We start from the raw sequence: 19,416 nt of genomic DNA on the forward strand, positions 1-19,416 counted from the left end.
GGAATTGAACTTGGGACCTGTGGGAGAGCAGCCAGTACTCTTCTTATTCACTGGGACATCGCTCCAGCCCTAGTTCAAATACATTTTGATTCTCAATGTGATATATCTTAAAAACAATATGGTTACAAACAAACGTTGAGTTGCAATCAGTATATTTGTGATGGGGAATAGCAATAATTTAAGAAGTGTTTTGTGCATATCATAGAAACAGCAGAAGGGTAAGTATTTTAACATAGAGGACCAGGACGCTCACATGGAAGAACAGCCTTAAGTAAAGAGTGAGCTTAGAATTTGGGAAAAAAATGTGCTTTGTGTCTATCCACAGGAAGCTCTTGTAAACTGTGGTGACCACACACCAGTGAGCACATTTGTCATCCAGATCTTTGCTGATACATACCATGTCCCACTATCCTAGCTCGAAAATGGGAAACCTGAAATACTTTGTTGTAACAGAGGGATAAGACCCAAAGATTGCTAGAACATATTAAAAGGGCGTAGAAGCCTAACAATTTTGAGTGTCTAACAGAATGTGTATTGTATACGGTAACCTGTTGAAGTGTTTTTAAGTTCAAAGATGTAAAATAATGTTAAAAAATAAAAAGACAGTGCTGGCTCAGTGATTAAGGTCACAGTCTGGCTCTCCAGCAACCATTCCAGGCAGCTCACACCCCTTAACTACAGCGCCAGGGAATCCAATGCTCTCTTCTGGCCTCTGTGGGCACCTGTGCTCAGGTACACAGACCCATAGGTAGACACTCATGTACACATAGTTAAAAATAAAAAACAAATCATTAAGCAAACAAGAAGTGAGAGGGTTACATCTGTACAGAGACAGAGAGAGAGAGAGAGAGAGAGACAGAGAGAGAGAGAGAGAGAGAGAGAGAGAGAGAGAGAGAGAGAGAATGACGAACACATGAAAAGACAGTCAATGCCATTAGTTTTGGGTAAAATGACAATGGCAAATGTGGTAAAGATATTTCTGTAAACCTGCTATAGTAACAGAAAAGGCTGGCAGTGACTACTCTTGGCCAGGAGTTAAGGTACCACATACATGGAGAAATAGACACTCAGTCACTCATGCTGGGTGTAGAGTAGCAATTGTAGCCACTTGAGGAAAGTCCAGCACGTGCTCAGGTGGTTAAATGTGGAGTTACCGTAGGATCTAGCAATTCAGCTCCAGTATGTGAAAGGTGAAAATAAATGTCCATACAAAAGCCTGTCTATAAATGGTCCTGGTGATATTGTTAACAAGGGCAGAAAGGTGGAAACGACCTGAACTACTATGCCTGTGTGAGGGAAGTTGCTAAGCAACAGAAGAAATAGGAGTGAAGATGCTCCAAGTTGGGTGAGCATGAATACGCTATGAAACATGAAAGAAGGCAGTCATCTATGATTGTCAAGCTATTGTCGTCCCTGCATCATGGATTGACTCTGGAACTGTGCTAATGTACACTTGTATCTTCAACATTTCACCCATTGGTGGACCTCCCTGAATAGTGTGATATTTGCATAACAGTGATTTCATCACTTCCAAGCTTTTATTGGCATTTCCTAGGAGTCTATTAACTGAATTGGGGGGGGGACATTCCCCCTCTTTCCTGCCTTCCTGCCTCCTTCTCTCCCTCCCTCCCCTTCCCTTCTTTCCTTCCTTTTACCAGTATGATTTGTGGAAATTAATTTTATCCTCTAGATTGTTTCTATCAGTGTTGTTTTTTGTTGTTGCTCAAAATTTCCAGCATTGGCTATCAGAATCTCTTGTGTGTGCGTGTGTGAGTGTGAGTATGTGTGTGAGTGTGTGTGTGTGAGAGAGTGAGTGTGTGCGTGTGTGCCTGTGTGTGTAGGTCAGAGGACAACTTTTGGGAGTTGGTCCTCTCCTTCTACCTCACTGAGGCAGGTAGGTTTCATTTTATTTTCTGTGTGTGGGTGTTTGTCCATGGAGGTCAGAAGAAGGCATTGCACCCCTGGAACGATAGTAAATGGATGCTTATAAGCCACATGTGGGTCCTGGGAACTGAACTCAGGTCCTTTGCAAGAGCAGCAGGTGCTCTTCACCACTGAGCCACCTCCCCAGCCCCACGGTAGTGTGTCTCTAGATGTTTCTGCCATGCATACTCCAGGTTAGCCGGCTTGCAAGTTTACTGGCGATTCTTTGTACCCTGCCTCCCATCTCACGTGAGCAGTTCTGGGGCTACAAATGCGAGCCACATAGCCAGCTTTTTGTGGACTCCAGGATCAACACCGTGTCAGGTTTGCCGTCCTACTAACCCCGAGATTGTGTTCTATTTCCCCGCCCTTGCTGTGAGACTAACTTTTTTCCCAAAAGCGTTAATTCTTTTATTGAAAATGATATCTGAAAGCCCAGATCTGGGCATTGCCACCCTCGTTGCTACGATGGTGTCATTTCGGGCACACATGACAGACAGGTCTAGGAAGTTTGAGTGTGCATGTTAACCCACAAAGCACTCATCCCCCTTCGTTTCTCTGTGTACATTTAAATAAGGAGCTCATTTGAGACCTCTAATCTAAAACAAACCCAGCTTCACCTTGGCCTTTCCCCTTCCCCTGCATGTGACTTCTGTTTCTAACAGGAAGAAACCGCTTCTTAGCTAGCACACATTCTCCTGGGCTCTTTGGTTGGTTATTGTAATCACAGGACCACATCCCTCTAAGAAACTGCTTTGCTGGCTGAAGCTTTTGTATGTGGTCCTTTGTCTTCAAATTTAGATGCAGCAGCCAAATTCTAGTTTGTTTCACCTAAGAGTCCCTCTCAGCCACGCGTTGGTGGCGCACGCCTTTAACCCCAGCACTCGGGAGGCAGAGGCAGGCGGATCTCTGTGAGTTCGAGGCCATCCTGGTCTACAGAGCAAGTCCCATGACAGCCTCCAAAACAATACAGAGAAACCCTGTCTCGGAAAAAAAAGAAAGAAAGAAAGAGTCCCTCTCTTCCGCCTTGAGCGGTGGTGTGTTCAGAGACCTGAATGTCTCTCCTGGTCGCCATTCTGTCCACAGACTTCCCAAACCCATATACCTGTAGTTATATAACCAGGCTTCTCCTGGCTTCTCCTGTGTTTGTTAGTTTGTGGGTTTTATAGAAATGAGAACCATGTTTTTCCCACCTACTTTTCCTTACTATTTTAAGTTTTTTTCCCCTGTGGTTCCATTTCATTGTGGATTTCTTTTGTGCCCGTCCTTTTATCCTTGGTCCTGAACCTTGTCCTCCTGCAATGTTGTAGCTGCGGCTGCTTCTTTGCTAACCTGGCTGGACTCTTCCCCACTTTCCAGACAAGAGCAAAAGGCTCCTGTAGATCCCCTCCGCTTTGCTGGCTTCCTCTGCCCCAAGCCACCAGCCGCCCATCGTGGCGCTGCCTTGTCCTACTCCTCTGTATGATCTCAGCCTGGTGTAGCCCCAGATAATCACCTCACAGGTTTGCAATAAATGGCAACTGAATGGTGAATGACTTTCAAAAGACTTCCCAGAGCCCACATGTTGGTTAATGAGCTCTGGAAACATTCACAATGAAATCTGACTACTTTCAGGTAGAAACTGGAAACAATCTCTGAGGTAAAGGCTCCTCAGTAAAAGCTATTCTAGGGGATCTGGAGAGACAGTGCATCAGTTTAGAGCACTGGCTGCTCTTGCTGAGGAGTCAGGATTCAATGCCCAGCACCCTAGTGGCTCAAAAATGTCTGCAACTCCAGTTCCAGGAGAGCCTGCGCCCTCTTCTGGCCTCCACGGGCACTGAACACACATGCATATAGCCACATATACCCACGCATACAAATAAAAATCAAATTAAAAAGAAAACTTTTAGGATACGCACCATTGATCCCAGCACTCAGGAAGTAGAGGCAGGTGGACTTCTGTGAGTTTCAGGCCATCCAAGGTTACATAAGGAGACCCTGTCTCAAAAAAACATTTCTTTAAAATTAGTTTTATGTTTTTCTTTGTTGGTATAAGTTTTCATACTATAAAGTGTTTTTCACCTCTTATTTTGATTCAGGCTATTGTTATAATTTGTAGATGCTAACTGTATGTAGTTGTTAACTGGGTTGTGTCATTTTCTTAAAAAAGAAAATTAAATCAATATAAGTCAATGAACATCTCTTTCTTTCAAAGGAGCCAGGTGCATTATGTCCCAGCAACAGCTTCATGCACCTAGAACAACTTCAGACGTTTATGTTTCAAACAGTGCCACACAGTCTAATGTCTTGAGAATGCAGCAATCATGGGTAATCCCATTGGTTTTGTTAATTTGAAAATAAACTAACATTCATCAAGGGCTTCCCATGCACTGTATATGTGTATCCCTATTTAAAAATGTTTATAGTAGGGACTGGCTATTTGATTTGGTGAAAGAGTGTCTGCCTGGCATATGTAAAGCCCTGGATTTGTATTTTTTCTTTTCTATGCTAAATTTGGGGAGATAAGGTTTATATATTATATTAATTTACTAAGATCTGTAAATCAAGGCTTCCCTTTCTCCCGTGGCCTTTGGTAGACATCAGCATGGCATTCTACTTACCAAAAGGAGTTAAATGAAATGGGTCTCAAGCATTCAACAGCGCTTACTCCAGAAATTAACAGCCCTGGGTCTGTTCAGTAAGCTGGGTGTGGTGGCCCAAACCTCTAATCTTCACTGTCTAATTCTGGGGGCCAGTGCGGGCTCATGAAACCCTGAAAACACAAAACAGCAGAAATGTATTTCTTGTTCTTTATATAAGGAAATGATACCTGGATGGAATGAGATGTTCTAAAGAAAAGGAAATCTGGTATTCCCTCCTCAAAACCGGTATAGACTATGCAAAGAAAAAAGTGTTGCTCTCTAAATTTCTGTGTGGTTAGTGCCCAGTATTGGTCAGCACTGAGCTTGTGTGTGTGTGTGTGTGTGTGTTTGTGTGTCTGTGTGTCTGTGTGTATGGAGTGTGTGGTATGTATGTTTGTGTCTCTGTGTATGTGTGAGTGTGTGGTGTGTTCTTTGTGTCTATATGTGGGTGTGTGCGTGGTGTATGTGTATGTTTGTGTATGTGTGTGTGTATATGTCTGTGTGTGTGTATGTGGTGTATATGTGTGTGTTTGTATGTGTGAGTGTGGTGTGTGTGTTTGTGTGTATGTGTGGTGTATGTGTATGTTTGTGTATGTGTGTGTGTTTGTGTGTGTGAGTGTGTGGTGTGTGTGTTTGTGTTATATATAAAAGTGTGTAAAAAGAGAAACTTTTTTTTTTGGCAGGTGTCCTTGTAGACCTGGGTCTGGAGGAAAATGGGATGGCTCATCAGAGAGCAGAAAAATATGTTGTTCGCCTGGACAATGACATTCAAAGCAAGTTTGAAGCTTTTATGAGAAGGGTGAAACAGAATCCATACACACTGTTTGTGCTGGTCCATGACAACTCGCATGTGGAGCTAACGAGGTGATTGCTTGTGTGTGAGCAGACCTAGTGTCTCTTCCATAGCTGTATTGGTACCTAAGGAAACCCTTTACAGGCATGCCGTGAAGGCCCAGGACCCTCACCTTTGGTGTCTTCCCGTTGGTAACTTCCTCCTAGTCATTCCTTGACCCCTCAACTGCTCTGTCCCATTTACACTGATTTTCATGTTTTGTCACTATTGATTTGTTTTATGCATGTCCATTCATGTAGCACTCATGCTCTCTTAGAGGTCAGAGGACAACTTGTGGAAATCAGTTCTCTCTTCCACCATGTTAGTTCCTGAAATTGAACACACACACACACACACACACACACACACACACAATTACACAACAAAATGAAAAGAAAATAGAATAAAATGTATGGTTTTGAGTTTGCATGATAACCTGGCATACCTAAATTGAACAGTACTGAGGAAACTTCTAGAGGCATGACTATCTGGGTCGTGGGGTTGGAAAGGCCTCCCAGCCCTCCTCCTAGCCCTCCCCCAGCCCTTCCCCCAGCCCTCCTCCCAGGGGAGAAGCTGAGGAGGGAAGGAGACTACTGTGGGTGAAGGTCATTTCAGGGCTGGAAGCTTCCACAGTAAAACAATACTACTCAACACAGATGAGCTACTGCGGGCCGTGTGACTGAGTTTGCACTTAGAATAGCTTAGGAACAAACTGAAAAGCCAGGAAGCGGGGAGTCCCCAAAAAATCTGTCTATAAGAATATAATTTTTTTATCTTTTAAATCACATTTGTTTTAAAATGTGATTTAAAGATCTCATTATATAGCCCAGGGTGGCCTTGAACTACCAATCTTCCTGCCTCGGCTTCTCCTGTGCTTTCTGATTACAGGTGTACATCCCCACACCCAACTCTCAAATCCCATTCTGACTGTATCTACTCCGTGCTGTCACCTGCGCCTGTATCCAGTCAGCTGGGTAAGGAGGCACTGACGTGGCTCTCGCTCTCTCTGCAGTGTGGTGTCAGGCTCTCTGTCACACGGTGAGCCGACTCACGGACTAGCAGATCGAGTCATTAACTGCAGAGAAGTTCTCGAAGCTTTCAACCTCCTGGTGCTCCAGGTGAGCTCCTTCCCCTACACCCTGCAGACCCAGCAGTCTCAGATCAGCTCCAGCAATGAGGTCCACTGGGTCCAACCAGACACGACGGTGAGTCCTCCATGTCCAGCCTTCCTCAGTTCCCCATGAGGCGGGACCCGGGACTAAACACGGCCATGACTTGGCAAAAATACAGGTCAAATGGGTCAAGACATCTGACTAACATAATGCTGCATTTTTTGTGTGGACACAATTAGTTTGGAATGGGATCTTGCTCTTTTGCCCTGTGTGGCCCTGGCCTCCTAGCCCTTCCTTATTCTTCTGAGTGCTGGGACTATGAACACTATGCCTTCATGTGCTAACTGCAGTTACACGACACTAGACAGCTGCTGAATAGTGTCCTATAGAAATCCATTGCATGGCTAGTCTTTAGGTATGTGTGCATGCTGTAGATACAAAATCAATCATACTATGTAGATTTAGTATCCAGGTGTGGTGATGCGGCCCTGACATCCCAGTTCTTGAGATTCTGAAGCAGAAGGTCTGCAAGTTTGAAGCCAGTCTGGGTTGTATACAGAGTGATGCCCTATTTCCAAACAAACAAAGAACAGTACACCAGAGCATCATTAAAATCCTGCGTGAATTCAAATGGTTAATTTCAAAGTACAGGGGTGGTAGCCCGTCGGCAAAGCCCCTGTCTAGCAAGGATGAGGCACACGGTTCAATCTTCATACTGAAGAAGACAAACTAAGACTGGCTTTTACACTGAGACCCGAAGGCTTTGTTGTTTTCTTGAGTAGACTAATAGGCTGACTGATATGTACCTCCAATAATTACCCTCCCCCTCCAACATCTGGATTTTCCATTTCAGTGGTCCTTAGTCTTCGGGTTGATACTAGAGTGACCATGCTGGTACCTTCAGTAGGATTGACTGTTGGGAGTAATCCTCTCAACACCGCACATACCAGACAGTCCTTTATGATTTGGGCTCTAGTCCCTAATATCTGAAAATATTTTCTCCAGTCTATAAGCTGCATGGTAAATATGTTATCAAAAAATAAGTTTCATTAAAAATAATAAACCTGAGCCGGACATTGGTGGCACACGCCTTTAATCCCAGCACTGGGGAGGCAGAGGCAGGTAGATCTTTGTGAGTTCGAGGCCAGCCTGGTCTACAAGAGCTAATTTCAGGACAGCTTCCAAAGCCACAGAGAAAGCCTGTCTCTAAAAACCAATAATAATAATAATAATAATAAACCTTAGCCAGTGTACTGTGGATCCCTTGTGTAAAGATATTGAATGCTTTGGGTATTTAAAAAAAAGTGTGTTTAAGTCAGAAGTAAGTGCATCTCACTGCTGTGAAGCGGGGACAGTGTTGTTGGAACCCTGAGCCTTCAGCGGTTCCCTCACTCTGTTCACATACCAGAGACTATTCCAGGTTGTGGCTTTACCTGGGATCCTTTTGGTGCCAACTACACCCATCCGTTGACTTGTGAAATTAGGATGGGATGGTGTTTTCTCCCTTTGAAGCACAGACTGAGCCTGTGGGCTGTTTGGACACAAATTTGGATTGCCAGTACAACAGACATAAGGGAGAATTATCTTTTGAAACTAGCGAGAGTGTGTGATCCTGGTGACCCTGTAATGTCTCTGGTGCATAGCTCCGTACTTCTACATGGAAGTCTGTGCGTTGGAGACTCCTGCACATGCGTGTTTACTACAGCAATGCTCACAGACTGCAACATGGAATCAACACAACTGTCTGCCAACTAATCAGCAGACAGTGCATGGATACAATGGAACATTGTTCCGCCGTGAAAACAGATGGAGTCTGCCATTTGCAGCAGTATGGGTGGGGCTAGAGAGCACTAGAGAAACTGGGATCATCAAGCACAGGAAACACAAACGCACCTGAAGCTAGAAAGAGGTCTCCAAGAAATAGAGTGGAATGATGCTTACCGCGACCTAAAAAGAAAGCTAGAGACAGGGTGACGAAAGATACAGGTGCAGTAGACACACAAGAGGGAGGACTGCCCTGTTCCATACGCAATAAGGGAACCGTCGATGAAAATAACTAAGTGAATATTGCAAAACGCCTAAGAAAATAGTGAATGTTCTCAACACAAAGAACTACAGGTGACAACTATGCCAGCTACTCTCATTGTGTCATTTACATTATATACACCTACTGAGATGTCACCTGAATGCCACAAGTGTGCACAACTACTGTACGTCAATTAAGGATAAAGATGTTTTTTAAAACCTTTTTTTGCTCTAAAAAGTTCTATTATATTCATGCCTTTACTATGCTTTTTGGCCACAATGAACTCGTTTCTCGTTTGGCCAATCTTTTGCAGAAGGAATCACCCCATGATGGGGAGAAAGGCTTATTTCTCCTGATACGAAATGGCTTAACGTGATTTTCTGTGACTCATCCCTGTGGTTATGGTGAACATTTTAGGTATAATAGTGGTATTGGGGTCATATTTTTAAAAAAGAGTAGTGATATCTGCTAATGAACTTACAAACATGTGATTCTGGGGTTTGTTAAAAATAACTGGGGCCGGGGAGCTGTTATACTCTTTTGCAAATGAAAGCTTAACATCTCAGACTATGGAGCTGGCTTCTCGGGCCCGACAACCTGAGTGTGACCCCTGGGCCACACTTGTGTGAAAGGAGGGAGCCAACTCCATGTAGTTATGTATCACCCTCACGTGTGCACCATAGCGTGTGCACATTAACTACTCACTGTGTGCACGTGTGACATTAACAACTCACTGTACACACCGTACACACAACGATAATAAAGTGCTTAAATGTAAGTTTGAAAAGATTATCCTTGTATTCAGACATGACAATTAGAGACATAACATAATATAATAATAGACACACCTTTGTCCCAGCTGCTTGGGGAACTGAGGCAGAAGGATTACTTGAGCCCAGATTCCACCTTTTAAAAATAATACATTTTTTGTTTTGTTTTTGTCCTTGAGACAGGGTTTCTCTGTGCATCTCTGACTGTCCTAGAACTTGCCAGACTGGCTTTGAACTCAAAGATCTGCCTGCCTCCGCTTCCTGAGTGCTGGGATTAAAGGCATGTGTCACCAAGGGCCTGGCAAAACCAAAATAATAATTTTAAAATAAATCATCCCTAAGGAACTGAGGTTAACAGAGACAAAGGAAAGTGTTGTATTTATCTGCACATGTCACACTGAGTCACCTAGCACCATGTAGGATAAAGGGCCTCACGATTCACTTCTTTTGACTATTCAGACACCCATGTCCGTTGGGGGAAGAAACTGGAGTGTAATAAAGTACTTCGATTCAAAAACCATTGTCAGCAATTGCAGGTCTGTGCCCAGCTTTCCTAGAACACCCACAGGGCTGACAGTGGCGAGGGGAAGCAAAACATTCAGGGACTGAACTCGGGTTGCTCAGTGGAGGTGCCTTTGCCTGATGAGCCATCTCAACCCTGGCTGTCTTTCCCCAAGCCAGCCAGCACCACGGCCGAGAAGGAAAGGGGAGAAGTTAGTACACACAGTAGGGCTCGTCTGCATAACTGTGTTGCAGTCCAGATGAAGGTGGAAGTGGAAATGGGTGGGGGGTTTTCTTCCAAAGTGACCAGTGCAACACACAAGTCCACCGAAAAAGAAGAGTGCATCTTTGCAACTCTCAAATAAGACCTGTGCCAGCAAGCAGGGTTTTTCTCATTTGAAGGAGGGATAAAGTTAGTAACCTTGGAAATGCATGCCCGAAATCTATGCATGATTTGTTAGAAGTGGCTATAATGCTCAGCTTTTCTTCTCTTTTTGAGACAGTACCTCATGTAGCCCTGGCTGGCCTTGAACTTGATATGTGGCTGAAGATGGTCTTGAGTTTCTGATCCTCCTGCCTCCATCTCACAGGTGCTGGCACCACAGGTATGCGTCACCATGCCTGGTTCTATGTAGTGATGGGCTTCCAACCCTGGGCCTCATTTGTGCTAAGCAAGCATTCTCCCAAGTGAACTACATCCCCAGCCCCAGAGGCATTGGATAACCATCTTATACAAGTTCGTGATTATTTAGAGTCTATAAAATAAATACAGGGGTAGCTCGTGAGACGGCTCAATGGCTAGGAGTGCTACTTGCTCTTGCACAGGACCGGAGTTCAGTTTCTGATACTCATGTGGTGACTCACAGCTGCCTGTAACGGAAGCTCCATGGCCTCTGGTGCCCTCTTCTGGCCGTTGTGTGCACCCACATGCATGTGTACCTACTAACATGCGCGCACGCGACACACACACACACACACACACACACACCCTGTCTTCATCGGGGATCTGCTTTGTCTTCAATCAGGAGGATGTGGGCTACGAGAAGCTGTACTTTGGCTTGAATGAGTACAGCAAGTCCCTGCAGTGGGGGATCACCAGCCCACTCCTGAGATGCGATGAGACCTTCGAGAAGATGGTGAGCACGCTCTTGGAGAGGTAAGGAAAGAGCTGCCGCTTGCTTTAGCATAGGCAAAAGCCCGTTTGGCCACGTCACAGTGAGTGCGATGGTGCTTGTACACAAGACACGCGAAGGCCAAAGAGAACTGTCTTTCTCGGGGTGACCTTCTGCTCCCCCGGGTTTACATGACCTTCCAAGAAGAACAAGTGCAAAGCGGCCTAAGTGGGAGACCCAGGTCCCGTTTCACAGGTGTCTCCTTGCGAGCCTCATTGCAGGGGGTCTGGGTGTTGAAGGCCACTCCCGAGTCCTGCCCGGTCTCTTGACATTATGCCAGCTTTGTCCCTGTTTGTTGGTCACTGCGGGCAAGGATCCCTGGGCAGCTCCCTCGGAGCAAAGGCTTTCTTTGAACACCGTGGCTGTGTACTGAAGGGTTCCAGCATCTTCTATCCTGGGGATCCATCCTCGGGTCCCGACCTTCAAGGCTGAGGTCTTAATTCTTCTGCTTTAGGGATAACTCTTCCTGCATACCCAGCCTTCCTTTTATTCCTCTGTTCCAGGTCAAACTCTGGAAGGCTGGACTCTTGGTTTTCTCAGAACCTGATTCATAGGTTCAAAGAGAGTAACCTCCCTTCCTGCCCTCTGGCCCAGTACTGTGTGACCCTCCCACTCTCTGGCGATATACGGATTGCCACTAGGGGGTGCTCTTTCTCCACCTAGCTCCTATTTCCCCCTGCACCAACTCATTTTGGGGGAAAAGATATAGTTCTGCTTCCCATACAGATGACCTCAAATTAGCAACAATCCGTGTGTTGATGTATTTTTTGCTAGTTGTTTTGTTGTTGTAACAGCATCCCATTATATAGCCCGGCTTGCCTGGAATTTGCTGTGTAGTCCAGATTGGGTTTGAATTTTCTATCTTCCTGCCTCTGGCTCACAGGTGCTGGGTAAGACGCGTGCTCTACCACCCCAGCTTCAGTTATCGTTTTTTTAACGCCTGACACGCCAAAAATAATGACAGCAGTGTCTGTTTCCCTGCTGGTGCCTGAGTACTGAGCCGGTAATGCTGCCAGGCAGCACCATGAGTTCAGATCTGGGGACTGGAACTCGTTCACAATTAACCTGCACCCACCAGTGTGTCTCAGTGTTTCATGAGCCCAATTGCCGGTGGGGGAGGGGTTGCTGAGCTGCAGGGCTTGCTTCCGTAAGTCTGGCGTGGGTGGTCTGGCAATTCTGACTTCCGGGGCTGGATCGCTTTGAGAAGGCGGGGCCTCTAGGCCAGCCCCCAAACTCTAATTTACTCCATTTGTTCCGACAGGTTATACCTGCTTTGGAGGTGCAACCGCTTGTAGTAGTGTGGGATCCAAGGTTATTCGGCTCTGTAGTCCCTTGCTCCAGTGTTCCATCTGCATCTTACTGCGCATGCCCGGCTGTCCCAGCCAGCTGAGCAGTAGCTGCCTGTGTTCTGTCGTAGGTACCCCAGGCTGCATAGCATGGTCGTACGCTGCTACCTTCTCATCCAGCAGTACTCAGAGGCCCTGATGGCTCTCACCACCGTGGCGTCACTCCGAGAACACAGCACCCCAGAAACGCTCAGCATTATGGATGACCTTCTCAGCTGCCCGGGAAAAAACAAAAGCGGGAAGGGACACATGCTCATCATCAGGGTGCCCTCCGTGCAGCTGGCGATGCTGGCCAAAGAGCGTCTGCAGGAGGTGCGAGACAAGCTTGGTCTGCAGTACCGCTTTGAGATCATCCTGGGGAACCCGGCCTCTGAACTCCATGTCGCAACTCACTTTGTGGCACGATTAAAGGTTAGCAAAGGACAGGCTTTGTTTCTGTTTTCTAGGACTCTTGGATAAGTAGATCACCCAGATAACTGAGTCGCGTACATTTTCACACACGAGTGTGACCTCCCTGACCAGGCCAAGGTTAAAACTAAAGGATGCACTTGCTTTTCTTAGTTGAAATCAGTCTTAATGATCCCATCAAATCCTTCTTCGTATGTATGCATAGTTGATCTCCACGCTCTTCAAGTGCAAAAAATGAATGACCCAATTTGCCCGCACCTTTCTCTCGACCTTGCTAGAGACACATCTGGCCACTGCCTTCTGCTTTCTCAGGGAGAGGGGAGCGGCTCCCTCCAGCTTTCGCCTCACTGATTCCTCTCTGTGCATCTGGCCTATGTCAGCTGGTGGCTGGCCTGTAAAGTCTAGATGACGTCACCCAGCTCCGGGCATGTGGATTTCCCCGCTTGCTTCTTTGTATTCTGTTTGTCCCTCAGTGCCAGGCTTTGGCTGGATCCACCGCCAGGGCCCCACAGAGGGAGGCAGTGCATGATCCAGCCCCTGGCTACTCCCGTGTAGCCAGGTACTGACTGCCTGTCCCCCATACGGCCTGTCAGGCATGAACCAGCTGTCCTCATGCCTGGCCCAGGCCTCCCTGAGAACTTTTATAATCTTACTTGTCTTGGCCGTTAGAAAGCATTTAGTCAAATGCCCGCGTTTGCATTGATGTGGGGCTGAGCTGGCTGCTGCATGTCTGAGTTAGACTAACATGATGTCCCCACTGTCCATTAAATCCCGAGCTAAACTAAAGCACGTGGTCTTGAAGGATTTGAACCGCATGATTTCCTCAAGCTCCAACTTGGAGATTTTCATTTGTTATTCATAAATAACTTTGCAAATGTTAGATTTCCTGTTGTATTATCTAACCTAAACGGAACAACCCCAAATCCTTGGTAAGCAACTAGAACAAATAAGATTATCCCCAAACTGAAACTCATGTTCAGCAGCCATTACAGCATCTCTGTTTTAGATGTAGATGTAGGCTCACAACTTCTGGGAGAGTGGATTTTCAGAGGTCAGATCTGCAGCTTTTCACCGGAGAAGTTTCTCCCAATGTGTAGGGGGAATCAAAGCATTCATGCCTAGCATGAGGCTGGCTCTTGGTGTTGTTTCTATGCAACTGCCATTTGTCACAGGAGGGCTGGGGGAGAAAATGAAGCCTGAGGTGTTCTCTTTGTCACTGAAGCATCTTCTACTGCCTGAGGGTTGTGAGACGTGGTCAGGTGGCCTTCAAACCTGGACTTTCTTTTGTTCTTCTTTTTTTTATTAATTTATTTTTTACATTCCAACCCCAGTTCCCCCTCTCTCCTCTCCTCCTGCTCCTTCCACCCCTTCCCTTCTGCTCCTCAGAGAAGGTAAGACCTCCCCTAGGAAGTTTTCTAAGTCTGTCCCACCATCTAGTTGAGGCAGGACCAAGGCACCTCTCCACCCCCACACCCTGTGTCTAGGCTGGGCATGGTGTCTCTCCAAATAGAATGAGCTCATACCTGGACTTTCTCGTGAGTGGATGTGTCATTAAGGTTCGTATGAGGAGAAAAACAAAGTTATGGTCAAAGACCACCTTATAGAAAATTCCTTAGGTGAATCACCATGCCCCTGAAGCCATCCTCGTGTTGCTGCTGAGACATGGGGTTGAGGCAGTCTGAAAACACTAAAGACAGAAACAACAGACATACTGGAGCACTCCGGGGAATCACACACCTGTGGTCCAGCTAGGCCTCCAGGGTGTCCTTGGGTTGATCCTCCTTATCTAGCTCCCGACAGTCTTGGGCCGTTTGTCTAGGTCAGTATATACCAGTGGGTTATAAAAGACCTGCCCCTCCGGGCCACTCTTTAAAAAAACATCATGACAGTGTTCCTCGTTCATCTCTGAGCACTAGCTGTGTGTGTATCCTAGGTGAGGGACACTGCTCTGAGAGTGTGCCATATGTGACGGGCTTCCTGAGTGACTAGTCCCCACGGCAGTGAGCATCTCCTTCATTTATCTGAGTAGCTGCTAGACAGACACGTGAGAGAGAGTCCCAGATTCTCAGAACCTCTGTTCCCCAGTCTCTCTAATCCTGTACCACCAGTGTGAGAGTGAAAATGTGAACTCCTGTGAAATGCTCATGTCTAAGCAAGACCCTCTCACCAGCTGGATGCCCCTAACGCTCTTTACCCTTCTCAGAAGACAGGAGTGCCTACTGGGTAAAATGAAACACTACTCCCACTATATGACCTTATGCATGATGGTTAATTGACAATTCCCAGCAACCACGTGGTGGCTCACAAAATATCTGACGTTTACCCCTGCCCCAAATCCTCCCAGAACTGCCCTCACCTTCTTACCCACCCAATTTTATGTTTTTCTCTGTCTTTCAAAACAAAACCCACAAAAGTACAAACTGAAACAGGTAAGCAAAAGGCCAATAAAGACAAGAAGTCCACAAAAGAGAAGGGTCTGTCTTATGTCAGCCAGCTACTCCATGGAACCTGCCTGGAGGTTCCACACGCTGGTTGACCTACCCAGTAACACTCTATGGGAGAAAACTGACTTTCCACGCTCCAGCAAGCACCAATGGCAAACAGCTTCCGGGCTGAGAGCTGGGCCCGCTGTGCACTTTGCTCTCGCGATGCTGCAGGTTTTTGTCTGCCTTGAGCCTGGGTGGGTCAGTGTGTGCTGCCTTAGTCTGAGTTCACGCGTGCGTGCATCGGTCCTGTTCCCCTGGAGTCCTCGCCTCTGCTCCTTACGCTCCTGCTGCCTCCTCTCACTTTGACCGTCGTCCAATTGCGGGTCTCTGTGTTGATTCCCATCCGCTGCAGGAAGCTTCTCTGCTGAGTGCTGAGTGAGCCACTGGCATATGGGTCAGTACTATGTTCCTCTAACAGAATAATAGTAGTAGGTTCCCCTCAGCCTTGGCCTAGCTAGTCTCAGCTTCTTGGCCTTTTTGGCAATGCGGGCTGTGAATTCCATCTCATAGAGTGGGCATTAAACGCAATCAAAAAGTGGTTGTTCACTCAGCTGTTAAGAAGAATTAAGTGATGGAGGCTGGAGAGACGGCTCAGCATTTAGGAGCTCTTGCTGCTCTTCAGAGGACCGGGGTTCAAGTCTCAGCAACCGCGTGGCATCTCACACCTGTCTAACACAGTCCCAGGGGATCCAGTGAGCTCTGTGCACACTGTAGTACACAGACATTCATGCAGGCAAAGCCTCCATATAGGTACAATTTTAAAAAGAAAGATGAACTATGAAATTTGCAGATAAATAGATGGAGATAGGAAAAAAAAATTCATCCCGAGTAAGGTAGGCCAAACCCAGGATTCTCTCTTGTACGTGGATGTCAGCTTGTGAGCTTTCAGTAGGTGCGATACCGTCAGAGTAACCACAGAGGTTAGGTCCCATGTAAGGAACAGTAGGGACAAGAGGCTCTCCCAAGGGGAGGGAAATAGAATACACTGGAGATAAAGGGGAGAGGGGGATGGGAGAGAAGCACAAAGGAGGAGTAGAAGGAGGACAACTAACACTAAGGAGGAGTAGAGGGAGGACAACTAACATTTGAAAAGTCACATGGGCTGGGCAGTGGCGACGCACGCCTATAATCCCAGCACTTGGGAGACAGAGGCAGGTGGATCTCTGGGTTTGAGGCCAGCCTGGTCTACAGAGTGAGTTCCAGGACAGCCAAGGCCACACAGAGAAACCCTGTCTCTAAAAAAGAAAAGAAAAGAAAAGGCGGGGGAAGCTACATGGAAACCTACTCCCGTAGAGATTTCCGCCTTAATTTTCAAAAACACAAAAAAAACTCTCAAGCTATGAACAGGTGTGTGTGTGTGTGTGTGTGTGTGTGTGTTCGCAGAGAGAAAGGAAATTAAAAAACTGGACAATAAGTAAAGCGTAAGAATAGTTTGGGTCCTTTGGGGCTCTAGTTGTTTTTAACAGCCTTCATTTTATTCCCTCTTCTTCCCCCTTCCCCCGGGGTCTCACTGTGTAGTCCAGGCTGACTTTGAACTCAGTGCTCCTGCTTCAGTGTCTTGAGTTCTGGGGTTACAGGTGTGCACTACAATGCCAGCTCTCATTAGGTATTTTCCAGATCCCAATAAAACATTAACTGAACCATTATATTACCTCTTGCCTAAGCTATATTTTGAGCTTAGCAAAGGAAATGTTTGGAAAAAATGTGTTACTTAATAATCATAATTATTTATAAAAAACAAATATTAACAGTATTTTTAAATTAAATATGAATTATTAAAATTATTATAACATATTAAAATATTTATTTATTTGAGATGGGTGCTCACTATAAGCCCTGACTGACCTGGAATTCACTGTGTAGACCAGACTGGTCTTGAACTCAGAGATCCACGCACCTCTGCCTCTTGAGTACCGGAATTAAAGGGGTGGGCCAACACACCGAACAACTGACTTCTTAGTCCTTGTTAAAATCTTCTCAACAGTGCCAGTAACCCCTGCTGGAAAGTGACACAGATCTGTCTTACATACTACACATGTAATAAATAATTATCATAAAACCTATCTACCTATCTACCTAGAGTTGGAATTATTATAAAACCTATCTACCTAGAGTTGGCCTGTTTTCTTTCTGTTATAAACTAGAAAGGTCTGGGTGCTGTGACTGGAACTCAGCTGCCGCCATGCTTGCCTGGCACACTTGTGAAGCAAGTGTGCTGATGTAAAACTCAAATCTCCCACCTTGGGAGGTGGAGGCCGGAAGGTCAGATGCTGCAGTCCGGAAGATCGGATGCTGCAGTCCGTCTTCAACTACACTCGAAGTTTAAGGACAGCCTGGAGCACACAAGACCTGTCTCAGGCAAAAACGAAACGAACTTATAGATCCCTGTCTTAGGCAAAAATGAAACGAACTATAGATCCCTTTATGCTTGAACAGTTTTCAAAAAGTGGGTTTTTGCTCTTTCGCTGATTTGGTCATATTTCCAAGATTGATGTCTAAGTTATTAAGGATACTACACAGATGTGTATGTGCTCTGTGGGCACTTTGTGAACTCAGGAGCAAATCACATCACTCTTCAAATACAGGCCGTTGGTTTTTCCTTTTGACACAGCCTGGCCAGGCTTGTAAGACTTGGGAGGCGTCGTGCCAATTATTCCCTGTAATGGTTGGCAGGGAACTGACTTACAATGCTGTACCCAACAAGCTCTACCACCTACTCACACTCCCCGGTCCTCTTTTACCTGGTTTTTTTGTTTGTTTGTTTGTTTTTTGAGACATGTCTCATTAGGATGCCCACATGGTGGCCTTGAACTTGGGAGCTTCTCCCCCAGCCTGGTGAATAGCTGAGATTACAGACCTGCACCTCCAGGAAAGTTATTTTTAAAGTCAGTAAAGGGAGAAAGAGAAAAATAGCCACCATCATTGGGGCTGTCTTCATTGTTTGCTTGATTAAAATGTTTTGGATGAGCTTTGAGATTCTTTCTCAAGTCCCTGTCTCAAAAATCAAAAATAAAAAAACAACCATTCCAACACATGGTCTGCACACTCAGTGGAGAAGATTAGAAAGCTTGGTGCATCGGAAGCCTGTATCCAGAAACCTTTTAAAAAGATACACATTTGAATGGGGAGGATTAACGATTTCTTCTGTTTCTCTTGTACAGGTCTGGAGAGGAATCGATCAGGAAGAGTGGATTCCCAGAACATACCAAGACTTGGAAGGTCTGCCCTGCATAGTGATATTAACCGGCAAGGACCCTCTAGGAGAAACTTTTCCCGGGTAAGACGTGAATCTCTGGTTCTGCAGCACCACAGTGCCCCAGCTGAACTGCCAAATTATTGGTGAGCCAGTTTGAGTTGTCTGGCAGTAAGTGCTCCGTGCAGGGACGAAAGAAATCGAGCCTCACTCATTCTGCCTTTCAGATTTCCACTTCTGGAATAGGACTGAGCTACAGGTGAAAAGTGGCTTTGCCCCAGAGCAAGGCAGACAGAGAGGCTGAGAGGAAAGGCAGGAAGTGATAGATGATACACAGATAGACAGAGGACAGACAGACAGACAGACAGATAGGTATTCAGATAGATGGATGATAGATAGATAGATAGATAGATTATAGACAAATGATAGGTAAGTACATTAGACAGACAGATGATAGGTAGGTAGATGATTTAGATAAAGCACTTTGTTAACCTGATGTAACTCCCCCGAGGATCTAGGTCTAAGTATTCTGTGCTGGAGTGACGTGCCCCTAATATAGTTCCTCTGTGCAGGTCTCTAAAGTACTGTGACCTACGATTAATCGACTCAAGCTACTTAACTCGCACAGCCTTGGAGCAGGAGGTGGGCCTAGCATGCTGCTATGTCTCAAAAGAGGTCATCCGGGGCCCGGCTGCTGCCCTGGACCTCAGTGGGAAAGAGGCAGAGAGGGCTCCCACCAGCGAGAATGATTCTGAGGAGCTGCTCATCGATTTGGAGCGACCGCAGAGTAACAGCAGCGCTGTCACAGGAACCTCAGGTCAGAACTCTCCTTCAAAAGGTGGAGCTTGCCACCGGCCCCCAAGGTCTCCAAGCAATGGCAGGGCCCTCCTCTGCAGGCCTCCACTGCTGGGAAGGGCGCTTGCCAAGCAGGAGAGCAGAGCAGCTACAGCTTTCTCAGGGTGGAACCATGAGCTCGGTAAGAGGCAAAACATATCCAGTTTGCCTCATAGCCTGCACCATGCTCCC

The 19,416-nt window shown here is 46.2% G+C and overlaps 1 protein-coding gene across 2 annotated transcripts in view; it reads left to right on the forward strand.

Annotated features, from left to right (window-relative positions):
• Greb1l (GREB1 like retinoic acid receptor coactivator) overlaps window positions 1–19,416 on the forward strand; it is a 224,445-nt gene that overhangs the window by 179,809 nt on the left and 25,220 nt on the right. For both annotated transcript variants that reach the window (XM_021235134.2, XM_005065384.4), the window contains 6 exons: window positions 5,228–5,408; window positions 6,389–6,581; window positions 10,811–10,941; window positions 12,375–12,714; window positions 18,359–18,474; window positions 18,963–19,207. In XM_021235134.2, coding sequence (XP_021090793.1) covers window positions 5,228–5,408; window positions 6,389–6,581; window positions 10,811–10,941; window positions 12,375–12,714; window positions 18,359–18,474; window positions 18,963–19,207 — 1,206 coding nt within the window. The remainder of the gene's footprint in view (window positions 1–5,227; window positions 5,409–6,388; window positions 6,582–10,810; window positions 10,942–12,374; window positions 12,715–18,358; window positions 18,475–18,962; window positions 19,208–19,416) is intronic.

Source organism: Mesocricetus auratus, unplaced genomic scaffold (genome assembly GCF_017639785.1).
Source record: "Mesocricetus auratus isolate SY011 unplaced genomic scaffold, BCM_Maur_2.0 Super-Scaffold_100015, whole genome shotgun sequence".
Lineage (NCBI taxonomy): Eukaryota > Metazoa > Chordata > Mammalia > Rodentia > Cricetidae > Mesocricetus > Mesocricetus auratus.